Genomic DNA, 23,232 nt, shown 5'->3' with positions numbered 1-23,232 from the left:
CATCTTCTCCATTCATACCTTTCTCCTCTTGTTTCCTGTTCTCTTAGTTCAAGATGCCGCAAGCTATCCGAAGCTACCACGCGTATTCAACTGAAGCTGCTATCCTTCACGTCAGCAAAGGTGACGAATAGACGTGCCGAGGTCACGTAGAGCTTCATGCACATACACTGTCAGTTGTATGACGTTACATATGTATTTTCCCAAGACATGTGTATAAGTGTGCGGACATACACAACAATACCCCGAAATCGTCATGATAAATACAGACATAAGAAGTAATGTACGATGCTAACTGAAATATATTCTTACATAACTTTGGTCAAATTATACACTTTTATACACATGTAGTAAGCAAATACACAGAAGCAGTCATAGATCTGAAAATGTTGAACCCAATGACTCACTTCGTTAACTATAATACGGCAGATTATTTAAACCTCCGTAAAACGTGCGGTAGGTGATGGGGTCAAACGTGTCTCTAGGCATGTCTACTACATGCTATAGGAAATCAAGTTTTATTCGAATTGTGCATTTTTTAAGAGAGAACGTACTCAGAAATGGATTTCTTTATTTTTACGATTCCTCGGTACCCGAACGTAAATGTTGGTATCTAATAAAGTTATATGGATTTTTTGTTGCCGTTGGTTTGCGCTAGATGAACATAAGAAGTAGTGTTTGACGCTAAACGAAATATATCCATATTAGGTTCGTAGTTAAGTTATTTTGCCTGGAAGCACAAATTAAAGCCATGGGCGGTTTGCGTTCTGGACAGTCGCTTTCCGGGCAATTCTCCGTGGCTGATTTTACGCTATACGCTTGCATTCGGTAGTTGCTGATCACCCATTTCAACATTGACCATCTTGACATACTTCTGTTCAACTTGTTGTCATAGGTGTGTTGTGTAAACATGCCCTTTTGGCCGTGGAACAGTATCATATACCTCGTCTGGTGATATCGCCATTCTCACTTTCGAAACAATCCATGTAGGTGTGTGTATACAAGAATTATCGCCAATAACTACATATATATATTGTATATATATATACAAACAAATATATATATTTATATTAAGCAGGCATATTTGTATGTGTACGACAGATGACAGAATGGCTGCTAAGATAGTTGTAGTGGCGATCGCCGTGATGGTATGTATGGTGAGCGGTAAAGACTACTGCATGCCTCACCAATCGTGCTGGCCGAATGCGGAAACCATAGAGAAGTTCGACAATTCTTTCACTACAAAAGCAAATGTTCTGACTCCAGACCTGGGCCCGTGGTTTTGGCTAGCGTGTACAATGAAGAACACATATCAGCAAAGGTTAGTCACGAAGTAGACCGTTCCTACCGAGTACCAGATATAAGGCTATAGGACTTATAATGATGTTGTAAATACCATATCGTCGGTTAGATTTTTTATCACAATATATTTGGAAACTTCTTGACGTGCTTGACATACATGGCGCGCGTACTTGTTACACAATTTGCAAGTTTGTATTTCGTTTCACTATATATTCGTAGAATAATACACACACACGCACACACACACACACACACACACACACACACACACACACACATATATATCAAGAGCTAATAAATAATAATAGTAATAATAAATAATAGTATTTATTAGCTATTGATATATATATATATATCGCATGCTTTAACGCAGCATTGACGTGTATGCCATATATATAGTATGGGACAACGAGCACCTTGTCATGATTTAATTGTACGCTAAACATTTAGATATCTTGAGATGAAGTTGCACATGCGTTTGCTTGTTGGAACACCAAATCGCGACTTGTTAATATTAAATTCATGATATACAGCGCATGCTCATGTCATGTATTTTGACATTCTCCCTCCATGCTACAGTATGGGGAAACAGAATGCCCTTTAATTATATAATTAACTGCTGCATTTTTTTTATTTTTAGAAAGTTACTCATGTGCACATGGTGTTGTGAGTACAAAAGCGTAACTCCCTGATTTTTTTTTTCAATATAACAACGAATCACTGAACCCATTATTAGGACTTAGCTATTATACTACAGTATAGGACGCTGTGTTATTTATGATTTAGTTTAGCTCTATAGTATTAGATGTTTTAAGGAAGTTTTGCTTATATAGATACACTCGGTAGTTTGAGTACAGACGTACGACTTCTCAATAATTCGCGCACGTCTAAACTCTGGCATGGGTCTTTGTGGTATAATATTAGGAAGCGGGGTCGCCCTGTGAGTTAAATCAGCACTAGAAAGCACAGTAACAACTTCCTTAATGAAACGTTGCTCATACATAAAATTGTGTTTGCCTTTCAATAAATGTCATTTGCGAGACAAGATTTAGCAAGACAAACATAATAAGTTCGAGTACGCTAACGTACGTAGTGGTAATAACGCTACTGAGTAAACTAAATATTGAATGCCTGGTTACACGTGACATCAAACTATCGTGCATAAAAAACAAAACATTGAGTATTCATTATTTTGTATTGTTGCACATGACAGCTAAATTTCTTATGATTCACAGTGCAAACTATAAAACGTACATTTATTTGAATTAATATTTGCATTTATTTGCTGTTTTCTAGTCCTGCGTAAACTCTTAAAGCCCGTTCCGGAACTCACTTGTCATAATTTCGATAAACGATGACGATCGAATATTGCTCACAAGCTGCCGCAACTCTAATTATATTCAGGTTATAACAGCATCAATGTTTTGCGCAACAGTTATGATTACTCGATTATTTGAACATGTACACTGTTGTCCAGAAATAAATTCAGTTAAGATGATGTCAACTGCATTGATAGAGCACTTTTATCTGTATGTGTATGTGACTTGCTGCTACTGATAACTACTAATAATGTTGATTCAACACACGCACTCCTTCGCGACCATACTACACAACACTAATCTATAAACATATTATCCCCAACCGCTTCTACAGAGTAACAGAAATCTACCTGTCGACTAGGAATATTTTATTTTAGATGAAATGCGCTGTTATGAGAGCCGTCAGCAAGAGTGTGCTACATGTATAGTAGGACTACAGTTGTCGCCCGCTGCCGGTTGCTACCTTCTCCCAGCCAACGCATTGATTACAATTGAACACGTTATTGGGATCATGTTTCTCTTTGATCTCGAGTAAACGATCGTACTTTGGTCCCCAGAAATCGTCAGCGTAGTTTGTGAGTTCGAACCCCGGTTCGTTGTAGTACACACCACGGCCATATTTGCTCATCATGGGGTTCCACTCATCCTTGAAGAAGCTGCAGACCAATATTGAGATGGGAATGTCATGCACGCTATGCTTTCTATCTATAGACATCCTATTTCTTGGTATTTTGTATCGGGAAAAAACACATGTACTTACTTATTATATCAATGGGTAATTAACAACTCGTTTCCGCCAACGGCGGTCATTATACGGTAATACCGGTTACTGCTATATTCGCCTTCTATTCGCAGTTTCAAATTCTGATTTTGAATAACATTGAACTACCTACTACCTTGGCTGTTTATAAAACCCTTCTTCGTTTTCTTACTCTTCTGTCCATCCCCACAAACTGTCTACACCCCCTCTCTCCTCTATTTTTCTCGTTCTCTCCCTCCCACCCTCTTACATTCTCTTTCCTCGCTTTCCTCTTTGTCTCTCTCTCCTCTCTCTCTTTCAGCTCTCCTATCTTCTCTCTCTTTTTTCTCTGCTCTCCTTGCTCTCTTTCTCTCTTCTTTCCTTCTCCTCGCCCTCGTCTCTCTCCTCTTTCGTACCCCTCCTCTCTCCCCTTCTTCTTCCTTCGTTAGCTATTCCACTTCTCCATCATCTACAGTTCTACACGAATACTACGTGATTATAGATACGTACTTGAGCAGGCTTTCTTCGCCATATTCGTTCCATGTTCCTCCGCAGGTAGATGACAGCGTCGCATCACGCATGTCGTCGCTAACCGACGTCGTGTTACGGTTGCCCGATGCCAGACCTTGATGAACGAGTAAAACGAGTTAGCTCCGTCGATATCTACTCCTAACAGTTACCGCTAATGTTATGTGATGTAATGTTACGCACGTTATTAGTGTTTAGAGACACGACGAATTTCATGTTATTATTATTATTGACGCCCTATACGTAGCATACTGGCGATAATATGGTTAAACATCCTGGTGAGCCCTGGTTTTGGAAGGTTAAGCTAATCGGCGAATTTAATGCGCCGCCCGTCTAATACATACATACATAGATACACATTCATAAAGGATTTTCTACCCAATATATGTAAACAGGGTTGACTGTCTGGATGCCTGATCTACATTACGTATTCTCATGCATGTAAAACTCATGTGCGCAGCGCGTACCTCCGACATGCACCATCGTGCAGGTGATGTGGGCAAAGTCTTCCCCTCTAGTCGCTCCATCGTACATTAGCTTCGACATCTCCTGTGCGAAGTCGTTTGTGAGAAACTCCATCTGTTGCAGACGACTGTCTATTCCAATAGGAAAGCCCGTGGGATCGTTGGCGTTCTTCTGATATTCCCAGAAATCTGGGAAATCCGTAAAAGCGACGGAGGCTTGCCATTCGGGGCGGAAGGTCGTTAAGGGCATCACCTGCTCTCGTTCCGCGGTGGTTGCCTTGCCGTTGTGAAGCAGGATGAATTGCACGCTGCCTGCCGTAAATCCCGCCGGCGTCCGTATTCCTGCAGATAGGATAATGTACCCGCTCCAGCCCTGGTCCATGTTTGGCAGAACCTCTTCAAAGTAGAACGCCATCACGTCGCCTGCGTACACCTTATTCTTCTCGACTTCATCGTTGAACTTGAAGTTAGCGTAGAACATTGTGAACCCCGTATTGGCCTTGTGCAGCTTCACTGTAAACTCGGTGATGACCCCAAAGGCACCGCCGCCGCCGCGGATGGCCCAGAACAAGTCCGGGTCATCACTGGAACTTTCCTGCAGCAATAGATTGACGTATATAGTAGTAGTTCAGCAAATAACTGGTACATTTTGCATTACTCCAAAGCTGCGCGCAGCAATATTGGAGCGATACCAATAGCTAATCAATTTTGTATCGTGTTGTTGTGTCGATGGTGCTTCACTAATCGCTGCATACGCAGAATGTCATGCTTAGATCCATTCACTGTAACTCACACGCATTTTTATCTCAGCATTCGCTCCTAGTACCTATAGCCTATAGCCCAATAGACTATAGCCCTATAGCCTGAGTTTTTTCTTATGGAAGAGAGCACAGTTTTGTCCCGACTGACTAATAATGAGGAAGCATTGACGTGTTGGCAAAAAAAAGATTTATCGTTAGCATGTTGTTTCTACGATTCCTGATGTCAGGCTACTTCCCAGGTGCTGAAGCTGCGAATCAACAGCACCGGGTCTAGTATGTTAAGCTCAGAACCCCGTCTTAATATAAATTATAAATACAGCACTTTCAGCATTTTGATATAATTTAAAAAGTATGCGCATGTTCATACTTTTAATGGAATTTATTACATTTTCGAGCAAATATACCAAACAGAAAATGTCAGAATGTACTATTATTATGATCATGCTAATTCGAGGAACATTGGGGACGGTCTGCCGCTCCCTTCGCCGCACGCTTATGCGATTAAAATGTTCTTTTTGTAACGTTTCACGAAACAAACCACACATATACGGAGAGTAGGCTATTATAGGCGAAAAGTATCGCTACCTCATTTATTACATTTATTTTGAGCTTATCTACTAATACTTAATAACTTTATTTATTAAGCTCATTATTTTGTTTCGTTCTAAAATCGAAGTCGATTCTGTTTTTCCGTAGTAAAGTCTTAGTTAATCTCCCATTAAGCTACGGCAAACGTGCAGGTCCTGCATATAAGGATGTCATACTCGCTAGAACCGCGTGCACGTAGCCTACCTTTCCGTCAACGTCTGTTATGATGGTGCTGTCCTGCTTTAGTTGAGCGATGCTGCCGTTGGCAAGCACCATGGTAACGCCGATCACGTTATCAGAGCCGAGACCGATGTTTCTAGTGTTCGGTCCGTGACCTCCTCCTATACACACACGCACACATAGGTTGACACCGACACATGCAACAGCCCGTTCGTCATCGATATCTGTACTATCTATTGTAACCGTATATTGGAACCGATCAATTGCATTGTAATTGTGAATATCTAGTAAAATCGCTTATTGGTCTTAATTTTTCTGTAGGAAGCCTGGAATGGTCGTCACAGCGCGTACGACCGAAGATGTGCAGAAAGCAGTTCTGTTCGCTAACGAGCACAACATCCGCATCACAGTCGCGTCGTCTGGTCACTGCTACGTCGGCAGGCCCGCAGAGGACGGCAGTCTTCTCATCAACCTAGGAGCCATGATAGCGATGGAGATCAAGACTAATGTTCCTACTCTATCAGACACGGGAGCGATCGCCATCGTGCAGCCAGCTGTGACGAACGCCGTGATTCACAACAGTGTAATACCACATTTTAATATTTTGTTAATCATATCCTGCACATATATATATATATATATGAATCAGTGCAATTCGCATAGAACGGGCTCACATCGCTTAACTCACATGGGAACCTCCTCATCGTATAGTGGCAATGGCTCTGTCTAATGGCAAAAAAATTATATGCAAAAAGTTGCCAGTAGGCACATTTCTATACGTAACATACTGTTGCAATGGTATTTTACACGACGTTTACGGACGCCAATAGAACAAACTTATGCTTACCGGTAGTTCTATGTGGTGCTAGATACCGCATCTCTACCATATCGTTAAATAAACTAGCTGAAACCCGCGCTACGCGCGGGCTTAGTGACTGTGATGCATGTGTTACCAGTGCAGTAGACTGAGTAGTGTTATGTGTAAGGTGTTATATGGAGAGTTTAGTTGTTGCACATGTTTGTTTTTTTATGGTTGAGAAGTCAATACAAATACATGTGCAATCATGCTCACACGTAACACATTAACCATTTGTTTGGCAAGTACACAGTGAAATACACACACCCACACAGATCGGTGTACACGGCACCCGTACACTGTACAGCATTGCAGACTTCCAAAAAAAAATCTGCACTGATGAAATTCAACTTGCACATCGCATATGGGAAACTATGGCTAAATAGCTACTGAATATTTAACTTCATTATTACATGGTTATTTCTACTTACATTATGGGGCTTACACAAATCTCAGACACACAGACACAGAACAGAGATACACAGAACAACACGAAATTGAAACCTGTTGAAACAACGAAATACAAACAGAACGTAAACAAAACAGCGCCCCCTATCTTCAGGCAAATGCTTACCTTTTTTGTGTTTTTGTGTCTTTTTTAAGACCGAACAAACGGTTTTCAACCGAGTATAGTTTACAACACGTCCCGTGTACTCATCGATCTCTTCTGTAAATTTGGCGCTATTTGGATGCAAACTGACGGAGCCTTTCACAAACATACATACATACAAACAACATTCGCCAAATTATAGTAAGATGGTGAAACCGTGCGCCTTTCGTTCTTTAGGTCAGTGCGGCGGGCTACCTTGCCCCAGCTGGCAGCTGTCCGACTGTTGCGATGGGTGGGTTTCTTATAGGCGGTGGTCATAGCCCGAACACCAGAAGTCTCGGCCTTGGCGCAGACAACCTCATTGCGGCCACCATGGTTCTAGCCGATGGCGCTATAGCAGAGCTGAGCGAGTCTGGAACAGTGACTACGGATAGAGATGGCCAGGTATATGGGATATCAGGTATACAGTGCGGGATGGTACTGACGAATGATGCAGGCCGTCGCAAATTAGGTGTCAGGTGACGTGTGATAATGTTCACTGATAATCTATCGTCAGCAGTGAACTAGACTGACATTTCCCGTAATTTCACCGAGACTGTCCGCGAGATCACACGAGTGTTCCCGATCGCCACGCGTCAGCACACCATCGTATTCTCTACTGTTTCGCAGGTACGCTCGACGCCTGACGCTGACCTGTTCTGGGCCATACGCGGAGGAGGGGGCGCCTTCGGTGTCGTAACGCAGTACACCGTGAAGCTGCATGAAGCCAACCCAGGCTTCACGTCGCTCATATGCGCGTATCCATTCAACAGCGTCGTCGGCAGCGACATCTACGCCGAGGATATACTCACGCATTACTTCCTTAACACTCTGCCGATCATGGACAATTACTGGAGCGGTTACCTCTTAATCAGTACCGGCATCCCAAACCCGCAAGGCAGCCGGACACCGGGGAAAGTGGTTTTCGCCCTCCTGCACAACGGCAAGGCCGACGAGGCGGCACGCGCGCAGGTTCAGCCGCTGGTCGACTATCGTCCGGATTGGACAACGGGCAAGGAGTGCTCGTTCAAGGATTACGCGAACTTCTGGGAGTACCAGCAGTACGTGAACGATCCGACGGGCTTCCCCATCGCCATCGACAACCGTCTGCAGCAACCGGAGTTTCTCACCCGCGAGTTTGCCGCCGAGATGACTCGCCTCATGTACGATGCAGCGGGGCGTGGCGACGAGTACGTCGTCGTCTCGTGCACCGCCGCCCACGTCGGAGGTGAGCACCGACACGCCACCTACCATATATATGCCATAATAAATCATAAATAAATAAATAAATAAATAAATATTTATTTATTTATTTATATACTAGTATAATTATAGAAAACCGCGACGATGCACGCATGCGCAATTACGCAGCAGCGATGTGCCGTAAACACGCGATCGCTTCCTCCGAACCGCTAACAAAGTTTTTTTTGTACGCAGCCGGGTCAACTTCGTGGCCTAGGTCGTGCGGTTGCATCCCCAGTAAAATAGGTTATCTGACAGTGTCAATAGTGTGCGTATGCAAATATAAACGCTTGTAGAGCGATCGAGAAAACGCCCAGTGAAATAATTAGATACAGAAATGTGGGTAAAATATGCTGAATGCATGTGCATGTGAATAACGTGTGTATGACCACTCAGCGTCGACATGCCTCGTGATCAGGAGTAGATAATAGCGAATTATATCTACTATCCCTATTATCTACTCCTGCTCGTGATGTTTGTAATCGTGTACCGCCCGTCTGCCATATCAGGTATGACAAGCGTGGGTCGGAACGAGACGGCCGTCAGCGACTATTTACATGACGCAGTATTCTCGAGCACCTGTGGCGCACTTATGAATAAGAATTACGGTGAAGATAGGATACTCAGGTATGCAGTGATCTTAGAAGCGCTACGATATAATATGGGCAGCTTCCCGCCGCCGCCAAATACCCTTCATCATTAGCCTATACAAAGATGAACAGTCATGAGCTGAACAAGCAAGCATTAGTCGCGCACGAATCCGCCTAATACTATAACGGTGGGCGCTATTCAAACAATATTCGTAAATAAGGAAAATAAAACACGACTCTGGCAAGTATTTGTTTAAGAATATATAAGCTAGTACTAGCCAGACGACGCGCGTTAGCTAGTGGGCGTGTATGGTCACGATGACCATTGGCTGAACATCGTGGTGATGGAATCGCCTGCTTGACCGATGAAAGCAAACAACACTCGGTCACTATAATAGTATTATCAACGCGTTTACTACCTTCGGGTGAATCATGGCGTTCGTCACAGCTGGCTGCACGATGGCGATCGCTCCCGTGTCTGATAGAGTAGGAACATTAGTCTTGATATTCATCGCTATCATGGCTCCTAGGTTGATGAGAAGACTGCCGTCCTCTGCGGACCTGCCGAGGTAGCAGTGACCAGACGACGCGACCGTGATGCGGATGTTGTGCTCGTTAGCGAACAGAACTGCGTTCTGCACATCCTCGGTCGTACGCGCTGTGACGACCATTCCAGGCTTCCTACAGAAAAATTAAGACTAATAAGCAATTTTACTAGATAGTTACAATTACAATGCAATTGATCGGTTCCAATATACGGTTACAATAGATAGTACGGATATCGATGACGAACGGGTTGTTGCATGTGTCGGTGTCACTTTGTGTGTGTGTGTGTGTGTGTGTGTGTGTGTGTGTGTGTGTGTGAGAGAGAGAGAGAGTGTGTGTGTGTGCGTGTGTGTGTATTATTCTACGAATATATAGTGAAACGAAATACAAACTTGCAAATTGTGTAACAAGTACGCGCGCCATGTATGTCAAGCACGTCAAGAAGTTTCCAAATATATTGTGATAAAAAATTTAACCGACTATATGGTGTTTACAACATCATTATAAATCCTATAGCCTTATATCTGGTACTCGGTAGGAACGGTCTACTTCGTGACTAACCTTTGCTGATATGTGTTCTTCATTGTACACGCTAGCCAAAACCACGGGCCCAGGTCTGGAGTCAGAACATTTGCTTTTGTAGAGAGAGAATTGTCGAACTTCTCTATGGTTTCCGCCTTCGGCCAGCACGATTGGTGAGGCATGCAGTAGTCTTTACCGCTCACCATACATACCATCACGGCGATCGCCACTACAACTATCTTAGCAACCATTCTCTCATCTGCCGTACACATACAAGGATGCCTGCTTAATATAAATATAAATATATATATATTTGTTTGTATATATATTGTAGCGTTTTTACGTGTCTTTCCTCGACACCAGGGGGCACCACCTGTCAATACGCAGTAACTAGCGGTTTACCTCACGTATAGTGCAGTGCAACACGGTGGATAGTGGCAACGAGAAATACGAGATAGATGTTCCTACCTTATACGTCGTATCGTCACGGCACCTCAGCCTCCATGCGTGTATTTGCCTGCTGCTGCAGCCATTTTTTAACGTAACCATCCGACTGTTGTTCTGCAGATTCTTCAGTGATGAGTGGTATCCAATGATGAAGAAATACGGCCGTGGTGTTTACTACAACGAACCCGGATTTGATATCCCGGATTACGCTGAAGAATTCTGGGGTCCAAAATATGACCGTTTACTCGAGATAAAAAAGAAATATGATCCAAATAACGCGTTCAATTGCAACCAATGCGTTGGCTGGGAGAAGGTAACGAATGGCAGTGGATACCGATTTTCCTATACAAAAAACGTAATCTTTCTCTTAGCTTTCGTGGCAGCACTTGTTGTCTAAAATAGAATATTCTGCTTTAAGATTAAGTTTCTTTGCAGTAGGTAATGCCATCCAGTTCTTAATTCGTCTAATAATTATCTACGGTATTTTTAATATAATCCCCATCATTCTCATGCGAATGCTCTCTTCATCACATTTGCCTTACTTAATGTGTATTATGTAGCTAGAGTGAGTGTCCTTCATTAATTTTATATAGTAGACAATGAAAACAATGCCATAGAAATGAGTCGGATAGAGGTAAAATTTAACGCACGTGGAGACTGCTTTAGCTCCCACCCAGCGCCCACTCTGAACGCATTCACTATCGGGTTCTAATTAAACGCTTAATTAGTGGCAAGAGCACGGATGATAATCCGTTGGCTGAAGTCATTTCCCTCCTGGTGATGGCCGTGACCATGAAATTATTCAAATGTGAATGCAAGCTTGCGTGGCATTCCCCTCCTGTGCTGCTACCTGCCGGCGAAAATGCATACAAACCTTGTCACAGCCGCTCGATGAAATTATATAAATTTTGTGAATTCTAACAATTACACGACAATAAACGAACAGATCAAATCTATCCATCTTGTCCGTAATAAGTGTTTTGTTCAGCGAACGATAAGCTATTTTGCTACAGCAGACTGACGATTGCATATCTAATTGTAAAAATCGTTGTTGACGTGATCAGAGCATTAAATCCACCGGGATGGTCCACCAGCGCAAATTCCTGGCGAGCATGCATGTAATTTTTCAGAAACCTCGTCAGGTGTGCATAAAAAAATGCCAAGATAGATGCATCTTGAAGCATTAGTATTTTACTTGAATTTCTTAATATACACTGAATATTGGGTTTCTTCGAAACTATATGCACACTGGTAGGCCATATGTTAGGCATAACACCGCCAAATTGTGTTATCCTGTATAGCTGTCTAAACTTTACTGCCACCTGGACCTTCGATTCTCCTATTTGCAGACAAGCCTGAAAAACGTAGTCCTGGGAAAGTATATCCTATAGGCAAATAACCATTATGATACGTTTAGTCTAAGCCCAAACGAACACTTTATTTTGAATATAGCTCCATCGAGGGAGAACCAAATAGCACAATCCGTGCACTAAATGTGTTTCAAGCTGGCTTGATAAAGCGGAGTCTCCTTTCAATACGAGAGGTATTTCACACTGTTTTACCACTCGACATCGTTTTGCAAGCATCCACGCTAACACCACTACGTCTACTGCGGCTGCCCTCTTAAACATGTGCCGTTTACGATAAATTGCTTTCGGCCATGCACGAAACCCGAGCCCACTTTACTTTTCCATCTGAGCCTTTCTCGCCCCTTTACTTAACGAGTAATTCGCCTCAAAACCGTCGCGCGACCGCACGCGAGGATCGCGCAGCGGGAACGTAAAACGACACCCAATTAATTACGTCTCGTCGAGGAAAATTTACGCCGGCTTAAGGAAGAGAAGAGAAGCTAGATACTAGAGAAGTGCGGGGTGCATGCGCGCGCCACCTCCCGGCGTGATGATACGTCATCGGGCATTGATAGGCTTACACGCGCATGCGCACGGGTACGTGCGGCGAACGCGCGAACGGCGATATCGCGCGCTCGACGAGCGACGCAGACGACATCTCGCCACGCGTACGCGCACACGCATGTACATGCACTCATACGCCTAAATACACGCATACACGCGCCGACAGCCCACTCACAGCCAACGCTTACATTCACGCATGCCTGAATCGCTATCCACTCTGTATTTGGCAACGGGCGGCTCCGCGGTGGTGCAGACAGCGGAAGCAGAAAGGAAATCGTATTCGTTATTGTTGTGTGTCAGTGTAGCTAGCGAATGGATCCGTGGATCAATGTCAACCTGCTGCTTCACCTGCTAATGCTGTTGCTACTTAGTAAGGGTAAGTAATTATCTCGGTCACTCTTACCCCCTTCTCTCTTTCACTCTCACTCACTCACTCACTCACTCTCACTCACTCACTCACTCACTTACTCCTCACTCACATCTCACTCACTCACTCACTCACTCACTCACTCACTCACTCACTCACTACTCACTCTCAACTCACTCACTCACTCACTCACTCACTCACTCAACTCACTCACTCACTTCACTCATCACTCACTCTCTCACTCACTCCCACTCTCACTCACTCACTCACTCACTCACTCACTACACTCACTCACTCACTCACTCACTCACTCACTCAACTCACTCACTCACGTCCTCACTCACTCACTCACTCACTCACTCACTCACACACTCACTCACTCACTGCCTCTGTCCCTGTCTCTGTTTGTCTCTGACTCTGTCGCAGTTTCTCTATCTCACTTTCTCTCTCTCTCTCTCTCTCTCTCTCTCTCTCTCTCCTCTCTTCTTCCTCTCTCTGTCTCTCTCTCTCTCTCTCGCTTTCTCTCTCTCTCTCTCTTTTCTCTCTCTCTCTTCTGCTCTCTTTCTCTCTATTTCCCTATTTATTTTAGAATCGCATCTGTGTCGTTTTATACATGATTACTAAGAACACCTGGTGAATGTTGAAATTGCGCGGCAACGTGGAAGATGGCGGTATACGTACGAGGATGGTTCATACTTCATTCCGCTTTTAATGTCGAGTGCACAGTAAAAACGCATTTACCATGCGAACGTGCTCAAAACGGTGAAATGATGACATTTGCCCGATAATAGGGAGTGTTGTATATGATAGCTTTAGAAGATAGTCATACGAGGCTTTATGGCTCATATGTGAATATTAAAAAAGTCGATAGCGACAAAAATATAGGCTTTTAGTGCGCTCTCGGTCGCACCAATAGAATGCACGTAAAAGCTCCATGAAAGCATATGGTTATAACGCGATACTCAACGCACTTTGTGTGAAAGTTCAAAAAAAGATAGGCTGAGATGTCCATAGTAGATATAAATAAGTGTTAAAAAGCCCCGACATTTTGCCGTTTTGTGAGCATTTTTCGTGAAGCCAATGGCGAGCATAGTGCAGATGTAAACTTAGGTACCAAGAAGTTCATTACGCTCTGCGGAACTGCTACGCGGCTATAGTCTAGAAGCTAGATCCTGACCATAAGTAAGAGTCGAAAGAGAGTTAAACGTTTTATAACTGGAAGATAGAACAAAACAGAAAGACACACACACGGCGGCTGCGCACACACTCACGCACGCCACGCACAGCCACTCCGCACGCACGCCACGCACGACGCCGCACGCTACGCCACGCACGCACGCACGCACGCACGCACGCACGCACGCCAACGCACGCACGCACGCACGCAACGCAACGCACGCACGCAACGCACATAGAAGAGAAAGAGAGTAAAGATCATGGACGAAGTAGAGAAAAGAGAGAAAGAGAGAAAAGAGGAAAGAGAGAGAATAGTTGAGCGCGATAGGAACACATAGGTTTTCATTATATTGGCCTAGTAGTGGACAAATATAGAACTGCTTAAATTAATGGAATGTGCTGACGCCTGTATTTAGGTTATTTGCGTTCGAAAACACTCACACTATTTACATTCTCTCCGCACGAGAGCGAGAATTTTACGTGCGCGCAGGCACTTGGCAGGCGTCAATTAAAATATGTCTGCTAAATAAAATACGAAATCTATTTACTACGCACAAGTCTTACATGTTCTATAACTCTCTTTGCGCCTATTATTGCGCCCATTTCCCTCAAAATGCCGTCCAAATGCTCATCTACAACAACACTGCTGCCGCCATGGCTGCCGTGTACACTGACACATAAATATATACTTTTTGTTATATATCTTGTTACTTCATTTTGCAGAATATGTCGGCATAATAGGCAAAATAGAGAGTATAGAAACATTAAGACTTTGTAAGTAAATAGATTCTGTATTTAAATTTAGCATATATATTTTATTGAAACGCTCAAGTGGCTGTGTACGTTCCGTTGTTCTGAAAGAAAAGGCGATAATCAGAAGTTGTACATTCCATCGACGATCGGCCTAGTACGGCAGAGAAAGCTTCTACAATCCTAGTAATGGTTCTGGTAAGTCTTGCGATAACTGTGGCCGGCCGCGCGTGCTAGGTCGCGTTATGTATAGAATAACAATGCACACGAACACGCGCGCACGATATTCACCAATGCTGCCTCTCGCGGATCACGTCACACGTTAAGCTCGCGCCATACGTGACGTTATTTTACTCAAGTAAATGACGCACGAGTCATTTTACGTCGACTGTGCGGCGGATTTTCGTTGAGTAATTGACGCATTCGTCATTTTAATCACTGTGTTGGCGGATTTTCGTAAAAAACTCCTGCGTCATTTTACTTGAGTTAAATAACTCGCCGTCGTGCGCCGGGCTAAAGACACGAACGCGTGCGTGCTACTGCTTCTTTATGCTTTTATGTAAATTTAGATGGTAAACGTCGAGGAAATGTAACAAACGGCGAATTCGTTTAAGACTACATGGCCTCGTTTTTTGTCGAATGGACATCTTAGTGAATGTCTTACGAAGCATAGCTACTTGCTTGTAAGGTATATATATGAATATATAAGAAAACTATGTACTGTATGGGATTTACGCCAACTGTAATCATATTTCTATACGACCGAAGTATTAAACGTAAAGAACGCGATAACTACGGCCTTTCAAATTGTGTACATCTAATCTTCGGCCACGCAGTATTAAATATCCTCTATATATTTTGAACGAACCAATACCATCCAAACGATTACGTACTTTGTTCTGTTGCATAGCTCGCATGAATCAACTGTGGTAGGCGTGATGCGACGTAATGATATTATACAGTCATAGGATATAGTCGCTATAAATGATCGTTATATAGTCCGGTATATATCCTAAATTTCTGACATGCATGATCTAATGATGTGAATAAGCAAATGCGCCAGAGCTATGCTAATATTGAACGTTTATTTGAGAAAATATGTGGCTTCCACGACTGCGACAACACTACCTGCTGACAATATTTCACAAGTTATGTATTGAGAGCTTAAGCTATAACACAAGCTATCACCATAATTTGCGTTAAATTAAATAAGCCTAATGACCCTTATGTGTTGAATCTCTCATACACTACAATAACGTAATAAATAAAATAAAAATGAAGTTTAATCATAATAGCTGTGAACGTAATCATCAACGATTTTAAATTCTGATAGATACAAATGGAACTCGATATTTAAATTAGCGTTTAATTACAGATATGTTGCTAGCGCGCCCTATTTCAAATTTTAAGCGACGGAATGCACCAGTCACGTACAGTATTTTGCCGCATATCATTGACAGTCGAGACAACTTTTTCCACCTTCATAGAGTCCACTGCCTTTTCAATTGGCCATCGGTTTCTGCCGGTTTTTCCTCACAGTTCCGTGTAATGGCCTACAATAATAAAAAATGTCGGCGGATATATTGCAAAATCGGCACGTAGCGTACTAGCTACGACTGCGCTGTTTTATTTTAGCTCACGCTTGACATCGTCCAGATGATATTGGCCATGGGTCGCTCGTCCGTCGTACGTCCGTCCTCCGTCCGCTCTCCGTCCGATCCTTCCGTCAAACCATTTGGCGTACGGTTTCAACGATACTCAGGAACCGTTACCCACAGTTTTGAAATTGGGCACTAGTTGTTACTACTATGGAAAGGTTTTTTTTTTTGAACCAAACGTCCCCTATCTTGGAGCACGCCAGTCGAGTACTTACGAGGCCACTGCCAATTTTTTTGGCCAAAATAAATTGCCATTAGTCCAGTTTCAGTTCAACGGATTTGCTCATTTTTGGTGTGTAATGAATAAGGCTGCCCCAAAACGTTATTAACAGGGGTTTTGATATTTAATTTTTTTTATGGCAATTAGGTAGGTTTTTGGCACATTATATAGCATATTATATAAGACACGCAGATAACAGTCTGTGGTGGTCGCACACTTCGTCTGGTTCACGTTTTAGCAAGATTTCATTGACAATATCTTTTATATGCAAATGGTATTCCTCTCCACCCTTGCTGATAAAACGTCTTATATGTTAGAGTAAAGTTTTACAAACATGTCGGAACGCGCACATAACCTATTTTATTTCGAACGCCATCGCAAAGAAAATCAAAGCGGGTATAGCGCCATCTACCGTTCACAATTGTGAATTTAATTTTGGTGTTTATAAATTATATATGCGATATACAGCATGGCAACCATACCATCAATTTAGGCTGTAACGCCATCACGTCGCCACTCATCAGATTTCACATCTCAACATTTACTTTTCACATAAAAATTACGCATATAATTATCAAGAGTATATAATGGGAGTTCTCCCATCATATATACTCTTCGTTTCTATAATGTTACGTCGATGGTTGCTCATGTAAAACTGACTTCTTCTCACTCACTCATGTTGTGTGTCCATTTTTGTGTGTGACCTACATTGGTGACCTACAGTGTGACCTACATTACACTTTCAATTTAGGATTATGAAGGAAGCCCTGCGCACATCGACGTTGCTAAGCACATGGCGCTATAACAATCGAGCTGCCTCGTGCCATGCTCGCAGGGCCGCCGCTACGTCGCAGACCACCGTGACTACCGCAGCGCGGTCTCGTAAACGAACGAACGATTTAATTGGAAAATCGCGTCACGCAGTTGGCGTCGTCCGCCATTAACGCCCTGCTTAGTGATTATACGACAGGACGAAAACAGTCTGCCCAGACGTAATTGCTGCAATCAGCGGCACGGGTGTTACAGTATATCACGCGCACTCGACGCCGCGCTAATGCATAAGCAGCCAAGGTCGGCATTGGCGGGAGGCGGTCTATAAAGGTACGCTGTCTCTGTCATGCGACGATAACTCACCTGGGTTCTCAAGCGTCTACTACCGCTCTCGTGGTGCCCGTAGCAGAGGCACGCGCTCGTGTTGTATAGTGTACGCGAACCCTGGTGGATGTCAAGGCAGCCACGAACGGCCTGAGAGGGCTTTAATCTCACGGCTTTCAGACGAAAATTTTGCCCTGAGCGTGGAAGCGAAACGCCACGAACGCGAAAGATGTCGAAGAAGAGATGATGAAACGGCGAATTGTTAGCAGTGGCGCGGCTGCGGCGTGCAAGCGCGAGGGCTCGACCAACTGAGCTGACAGGCAAAGAAAATGCATTAGCTGATATCCGAGATGAAAGTTAACGTGTCAATCGTGACCCGTATCACATGCCGTGTGAGAGCTCGGCACATAAGGCTGACTGACATCGAGTACATCGGTGTGCATCGAGCGACCACAAACTACTCACCAGTAACGTTCTCTAAATCCGCTGCTTTGCACTATGTCGGCGACGACGCCTCGACAGCCCTTCTACCGATAATAACGCGCAACATTTAGACTGGCGCGTCTGACGCACCGGTACGCTCCTTACGGGCTGCTATTAGATCTGCAGTACAACATTACACACACAACAGCTTGAGCGTTTCAATGAAATATAATGCTAAATAAATAGAAATTCTATTTACTATAGGTACCAAAGTGCTTAATTTTCTATACTCTCTTTCAACTATTATTGCGGACAATTTCCTGTAAATGCCGTCAAATGCTCATGCTGCAACAAACGCTGGCTGCCGCTGCACACTGACACATAAATATATATATATCTACTACATATTATGTGTTGTGGTGTTAACATGTGTGTGTGTGTGTCTGTCTGTGTGTGTGTGGGTTGTGTGTGTGTGTTGTGTGTGTGTTGTGTGTGTATGTGTGTGTTTGTGCGGTGCGGTGCGTGGCGTGCGTGCGTGCGTGCGTGCTCGCTCGTGTATGAGGCTATGTATGGGCCTACGAATTTACTTGTCACTTCAAGATTAGAAAAATTCTTTAGAATAAAACACTTAAAAAACACTAGAAAAGATAGAGAAATATGTGAAAAGAGTCTATATCAGAGCGATTACAGGATTATATGTTCACTCATCAAACTCGGAGAACAATCATCCCCCTCATCTTGAGATTCAAAGTTTTCATCATTATCCTCATCGCAATCTTGGTCTTCTTCTTCGTCTACACCAGTACTGTTCTCGCAGCATTCGTGAACACAGTCACATATGTCAGTACAGAATAACCCATGTTTTCTGCAGCTACATTGGTTGTTTCCACAGCCTTTCTTGCAGGCCCAAGAAAGTATCTTCTTGATAGCTTCCGGGCAGACATCTAAATGTCCTTGCACAGGTACCAGCTTCCCGCCACATCTCTCCTAACCGTATTCTTCTGGCTCAAGGCTGTTCCCGAGCCATTGCTGGACCTGATGAAAAATCGTGTTGCTTTTGGGATTAAAAGTTATTTAACGATTGAAGTTAAATCGACCATCTATTTTCTAAAGAAAAAAAGAGAACTGGACCTAGACCTCACCTGAAGGCAAACCCTCAGAATATGTTGATAAGCAGTAGCAGACGTAGGAGGAAGGTCCTTTAACTGAATAGCCTTCTTCCCATTCAACTTTCTCCTGTAAATCCTGAAATTAATCATGATTAAGATAATTAGATTTAATTATTATAAAGGTTTTAGCAATTTCATTCATAATACTAATAGACTGTTCAATTGAACATAATATATTGCAGTCATAAACCAATCTTAAAGCAAAGTGTTTACTCAGTACTGTAAATTAATTACTCACCAAAGTCTGAGATCCTCGAGTGAATTGTGGACACCTTTGGAGTGATATAGGTAGGACAAAATGTAACTCCCCATATGCTCCAGGACATCAAAATCAGGGTGCTTCTCGTAGAATACGCTACATTCCAATACACGGTTGTCTTTGACTTTGCAAGTTTCTTATATCGACACAGCTATTTGAAGACGGGCGGAACATGTAGATGTTGTTGGGTGTTTTGTCCATCACTGCTTTAAAGTAATGGACAAGTAACACTAGCAGATCCGTGTCGTCACCTACCAGAGCAGTATTACTCCACTTTTGTAATAGCCTTCAGTACGATATCCAAGTCGGCATCATCAGGACTATGAAACACTTCGTGTTTTGCAGCACTATCTTCCAATAATTTCACAAGAGCATTCACGAAGTTCTGCTTGTTTTCTGCATTGGACAGGAATACCTGCTTTTGCAGAGAAGCTTCTTGTCGAGGGAGAACTCGAAGGGTAGTGCTTCTACTGGCTGTCTTCTCTGGTGACAATGATCATTTGTTGAGCTTTGGAGATACCCATCAAACACAATGTGGATCCGAGAGTCACCAAACATGTAAGAGTATATAATGGGAGTTCTCCCATATATACTCTTCGTTTCTATAATGTACGTCGATGGTTGCTCAATTAAAACTGACTTCTTCTCACTCACTCATTTGTGTCCTTTTTTGTGGTGACCTACATTGGTGACCTACAGTGGTGACCTACATTGACACTTTCATTTAGGATTAGAAGGAAGCTCCTGCGCATCGACGTTGCTAAGCAACATGGCGGCTATAACAATCAGCGTGCCTCGTGCATGCTCGGCAGCGCCCGCGTACGTTCGCAGACCACGTGACTACCGCAGCGCGGTCTCGTAAACAACGAGATTTAATTGGGAAAATCCGTCACGCAGTGCGTCGTCCGCCATTAACCGGCCCTGCTTAGTGATTATACGAACAGGACGAAACAGCTGCCCACGTAATTGCTGCAATCAGCGGCACGGTGTTACAGTATATCACGGCGCACTCGACAGCCGCGCTATGAATAAGCACGCAAGCGTCGGCATGGGGGAGGCGGTTATTAAAGGTACGCTGTCTCCTTCATGCGACGATAACTCACCTGGGTTTCTCACGTCTACTACCGCTCTCGTGGTGCCCGGTAGCAGAGCACGCGCTCGTGTTTATAGTGTACGCGAACCCTGGCTGGATGTCAAGGCAGCCACGAACGCCTGGGGGGGCTTTAATTCACGGGGCTTCAGGACGAAATTTTCCCCCTGAGCGGGAAGCGAAACGCCACGAACGCAAAAATGTCGAGAAGAGATGATGAAAACGGCGAATTGTTAGGAGTGGCGGGGGCTGCGGCGTGCAAGCGCGAGGGCTCGGACAACTGAGTGGCAGGCAAAGAAAATGCATTAGCTGATATCGAGATGAAAGTTAACGTGTCATCGTGACCCGTATCACATCCGTGTGAGACTCGGCACATAAGGGCTTGACTGACATCGAGTGACATCGGTGCATCGAGCGACAACAAACTACTCAACCAGTAACTTCTCTAAATCCGTGCTTGCACTATTGTCGGCGACGACGCCCTCGACACGCCCTCTACCGATAATAACGCGCAACATTTAGACTGGCGCGTCTGACCACGTGTACGCTCCTTACGGGCTGCTATTTAGATCTGCAGTACAACGTTACACACACAAACACTTGGAGCGTTTCAATGAAATATAATGCTAAATAAATACGAAATCTATTTACTACCAAAGTCTTAATGTTTCTATACTCTCTTTCGCCTATTATTGCCGACAATTTCCTGCAAATGCCGTCCAAATGCTCATCTACAACAAACACTAGCTGCCGCCATGGCTGCCGCTGTACACTGACACATAAATATATACTTTTTTGTTATATATCTTGTTACTCATTTGCAGGAAATTGTCGGCAATAATAGGCAAAAAATAGAGAGTATAGAAACATTAAGACTTTGGTAGTAAATAGATTTCGTATTTATTTAGCATTATATTTTATTGAAACGCTCCAAGTGCCTGTGTACGTTCCGTTGTTCTAAAAGAAGAAGGCGAATCATGAGTTGTACTTATCGACGATCCGGCCTAGTAGGGCAGAGAAAGCTTCTAAATCCTAGTAATGGTTCGGTAAGTCTTGCGTAAACTGTGGCCGCACGCGGTGCTAGGTCGCTGTTATGTATAGAATAACAAGCACACGCACGCGCGCACGATATTCCACCAATGCTGCCCTCTCGCGGATCACGTCACAGTAAAGCTCGGCGCATACGTGAGTTATTTTACTCAAGTAAAATGACGCACGAGTCATTTTACTCACGTGTGCGGCGGATTTTCGTTGAGTAATTTGACGCATTCGTCATTTTAATCACGTGTGTGGCGGATTTTCGTAAAAAACTCCTGCGTCATTTTACTTGAGTAAAATAACTCGCGTGTGCGCCGGGCTTAAAGACACGACGCGTGCGTGCTTATGCTTCTTTATGCTTTTATGTAAATTTAGATGGTAAACGTCGAGGAAATGTACAAACGCCGAATCGTTTAAGACTACATGCCTCGTTTTTTTCGAATGGGACATCTTAGTGAATGTCTTCGAACATAGCTACTTGCTGTAAAGGTATATAAATAATATATAGAAACATGGTATGTATGTGTATTTACGCACTGTAATCATCATTTCTATACGACCGAAGTATTTAAACGTAAAGAACGCGCATAATACGGCCTTTCAATTGTTGACATCTAACTTCGGCCACGCAGTATTAAATATCCTCTATATATTTTTGAACGCCCAATACCATCCAAACGATTACGACTTTGTTCTGTTCACATGCTCGCATGAATCAACTGTGCGTAGGCGTGATGCGACGTAATATATTATACATCATTCAAGCGATATAGTCGCTATAAATGTGTTATATAGCCGGTATATATCCTGAAATTTCTGACATGCATGATCAATGATGTGAATAAGCAAATGCGCCAGAGCTATTGCTAATATTGAACTTTCTTGAGAAATATGTGCTTCCACGACTGCGACCACTACCTCTGACAATATTTCACAATTATGTATTGAGAGCTATAAGCTATATAACACAAGCTATCACCATAATTTTGCGTTAAATAAATTAAGCCTTGTGTTGAATCTCATACACTACAATAACGTATATAAAAAAATAAACAATGAAGTTTAATCATAATAGCGACGTAATCATCAACGATTTTAAATTATGATAGATTACAAATGGGAATCGATATTTATTTAGGTTTATTACAGATATGTTGCTAGCGCGCCCTATTTCAAATTGTTAACGACGGAATGCACCAGTCACGTACAGTTATCTTTGCCGCATATCAGTGACAGTCGAGACAACTTTTTCCACCTTCATAGAGTCCACTGCCTTTCAATCGCCATGGTTTTCTGCCGTTTTTCTTCACAGTTCCGTGTAATCCGTACAATAATAAAAAATGTCGCGTGATATATTGCAAACATCGGCACGTAGGTACTAGCTACGACTGCGCGGTTTTTTTT

At 43.3% G+C, this 23,232-nt stretch overlaps 3 protein-coding genes across 3 annotated transcripts in view; 2 read left to right on the top strand and 1 right to left on the bottom strand.

Annotated features, from left to right (window-relative positions):
* The first annotated feature begins 1,100 nt into the window (after positions 1 to 1,100).
* Positions 1,101 to 11,626, top strand: LOC106809418 (uncharacterized FAD-linked oxidoreductase YvdP-like). The gene is made up of 6 exons (XM_014812499.1): positions 1,101 to 1,318; positions 6,200 to 6,461; positions 7,522 to 7,728; positions 7,954 to 8,551; positions 9,075 to 9,192; positions 10,791 to 11,626. The coding sequence occupies exons 1-6, from the start codon at positions 1,107 to 1,109 to the stop codon at positions 11,065 to 11,067; spliced, it is 1,674 nt and encodes a 557-aa protein (XP_014667985.1). The 5' UTR covers positions 1,101 to 1,106; the 3' UTR covers positions 11,068 to 11,626.
* Positions 2,476 to 6,026, bottom strand: LOC106809427 (uncharacterized FAD-linked oxidoreductase ARB_02478-like). The gene is made up of 4 exons (XM_014812511.1): positions 5,903 to 6,026; positions 4,353 to 4,944; positions 3,868 to 3,982; positions 2,476 to 3,274 (listed from the first exon to the last, which is right to left on the bottom strand). The coding sequence occupies exons 1-4, from the start codon at positions 5,972 to 5,974 to the stop codon at positions 3,052 to 3,054; spliced, it is 1,002 nt and encodes a 333-aa protein (XP_014667997.1). The 5' UTR covers positions 5,975 to 6,026; the 3' UTR covers positions 2,476 to 3,051.
* Positions 11,627 to 12,827: 1,201 nt separating the features above from the next.
* The window catches only part of LOC106809265 (neuronal acetylcholine receptor subunit alpha-7-like), a 98,744-nt gene continuing 88,339 nt past the window's right edge, over positions 12,828 to 23,232 (top strand). Inside the window, exon 1 of the mRNA XM_014812280.1 lies at positions 12,828 to 12,959. Coding sequence (XP_014667766.1) covers positions 12,896 to 12,959 — 64 coding nt within the window. The 5' untranslated portion in view covers positions 12,828 to 12,895. The remainder of the gene's footprint in view (positions 12,960 to 23,232) is intronic.

The sequence above is a fragment of the Priapulus caudatus genome, unplaced genomic scaffold (assembly GCF_000485595.1).
Source record: "Priapulus caudatus unplaced genomic scaffold, Priapulus_caudatus-5.0.1 Scaffold14, whole genome shotgun sequence".
NCBI lineage: Eukaryota > Metazoa > Priapulida > Priapulimorpha > Priapulimorphida > Priapulidae > Priapulus > Priapulus caudatus.
This window is presented reverse-complemented; position numbering and strand designations above follow the sequence as displayed.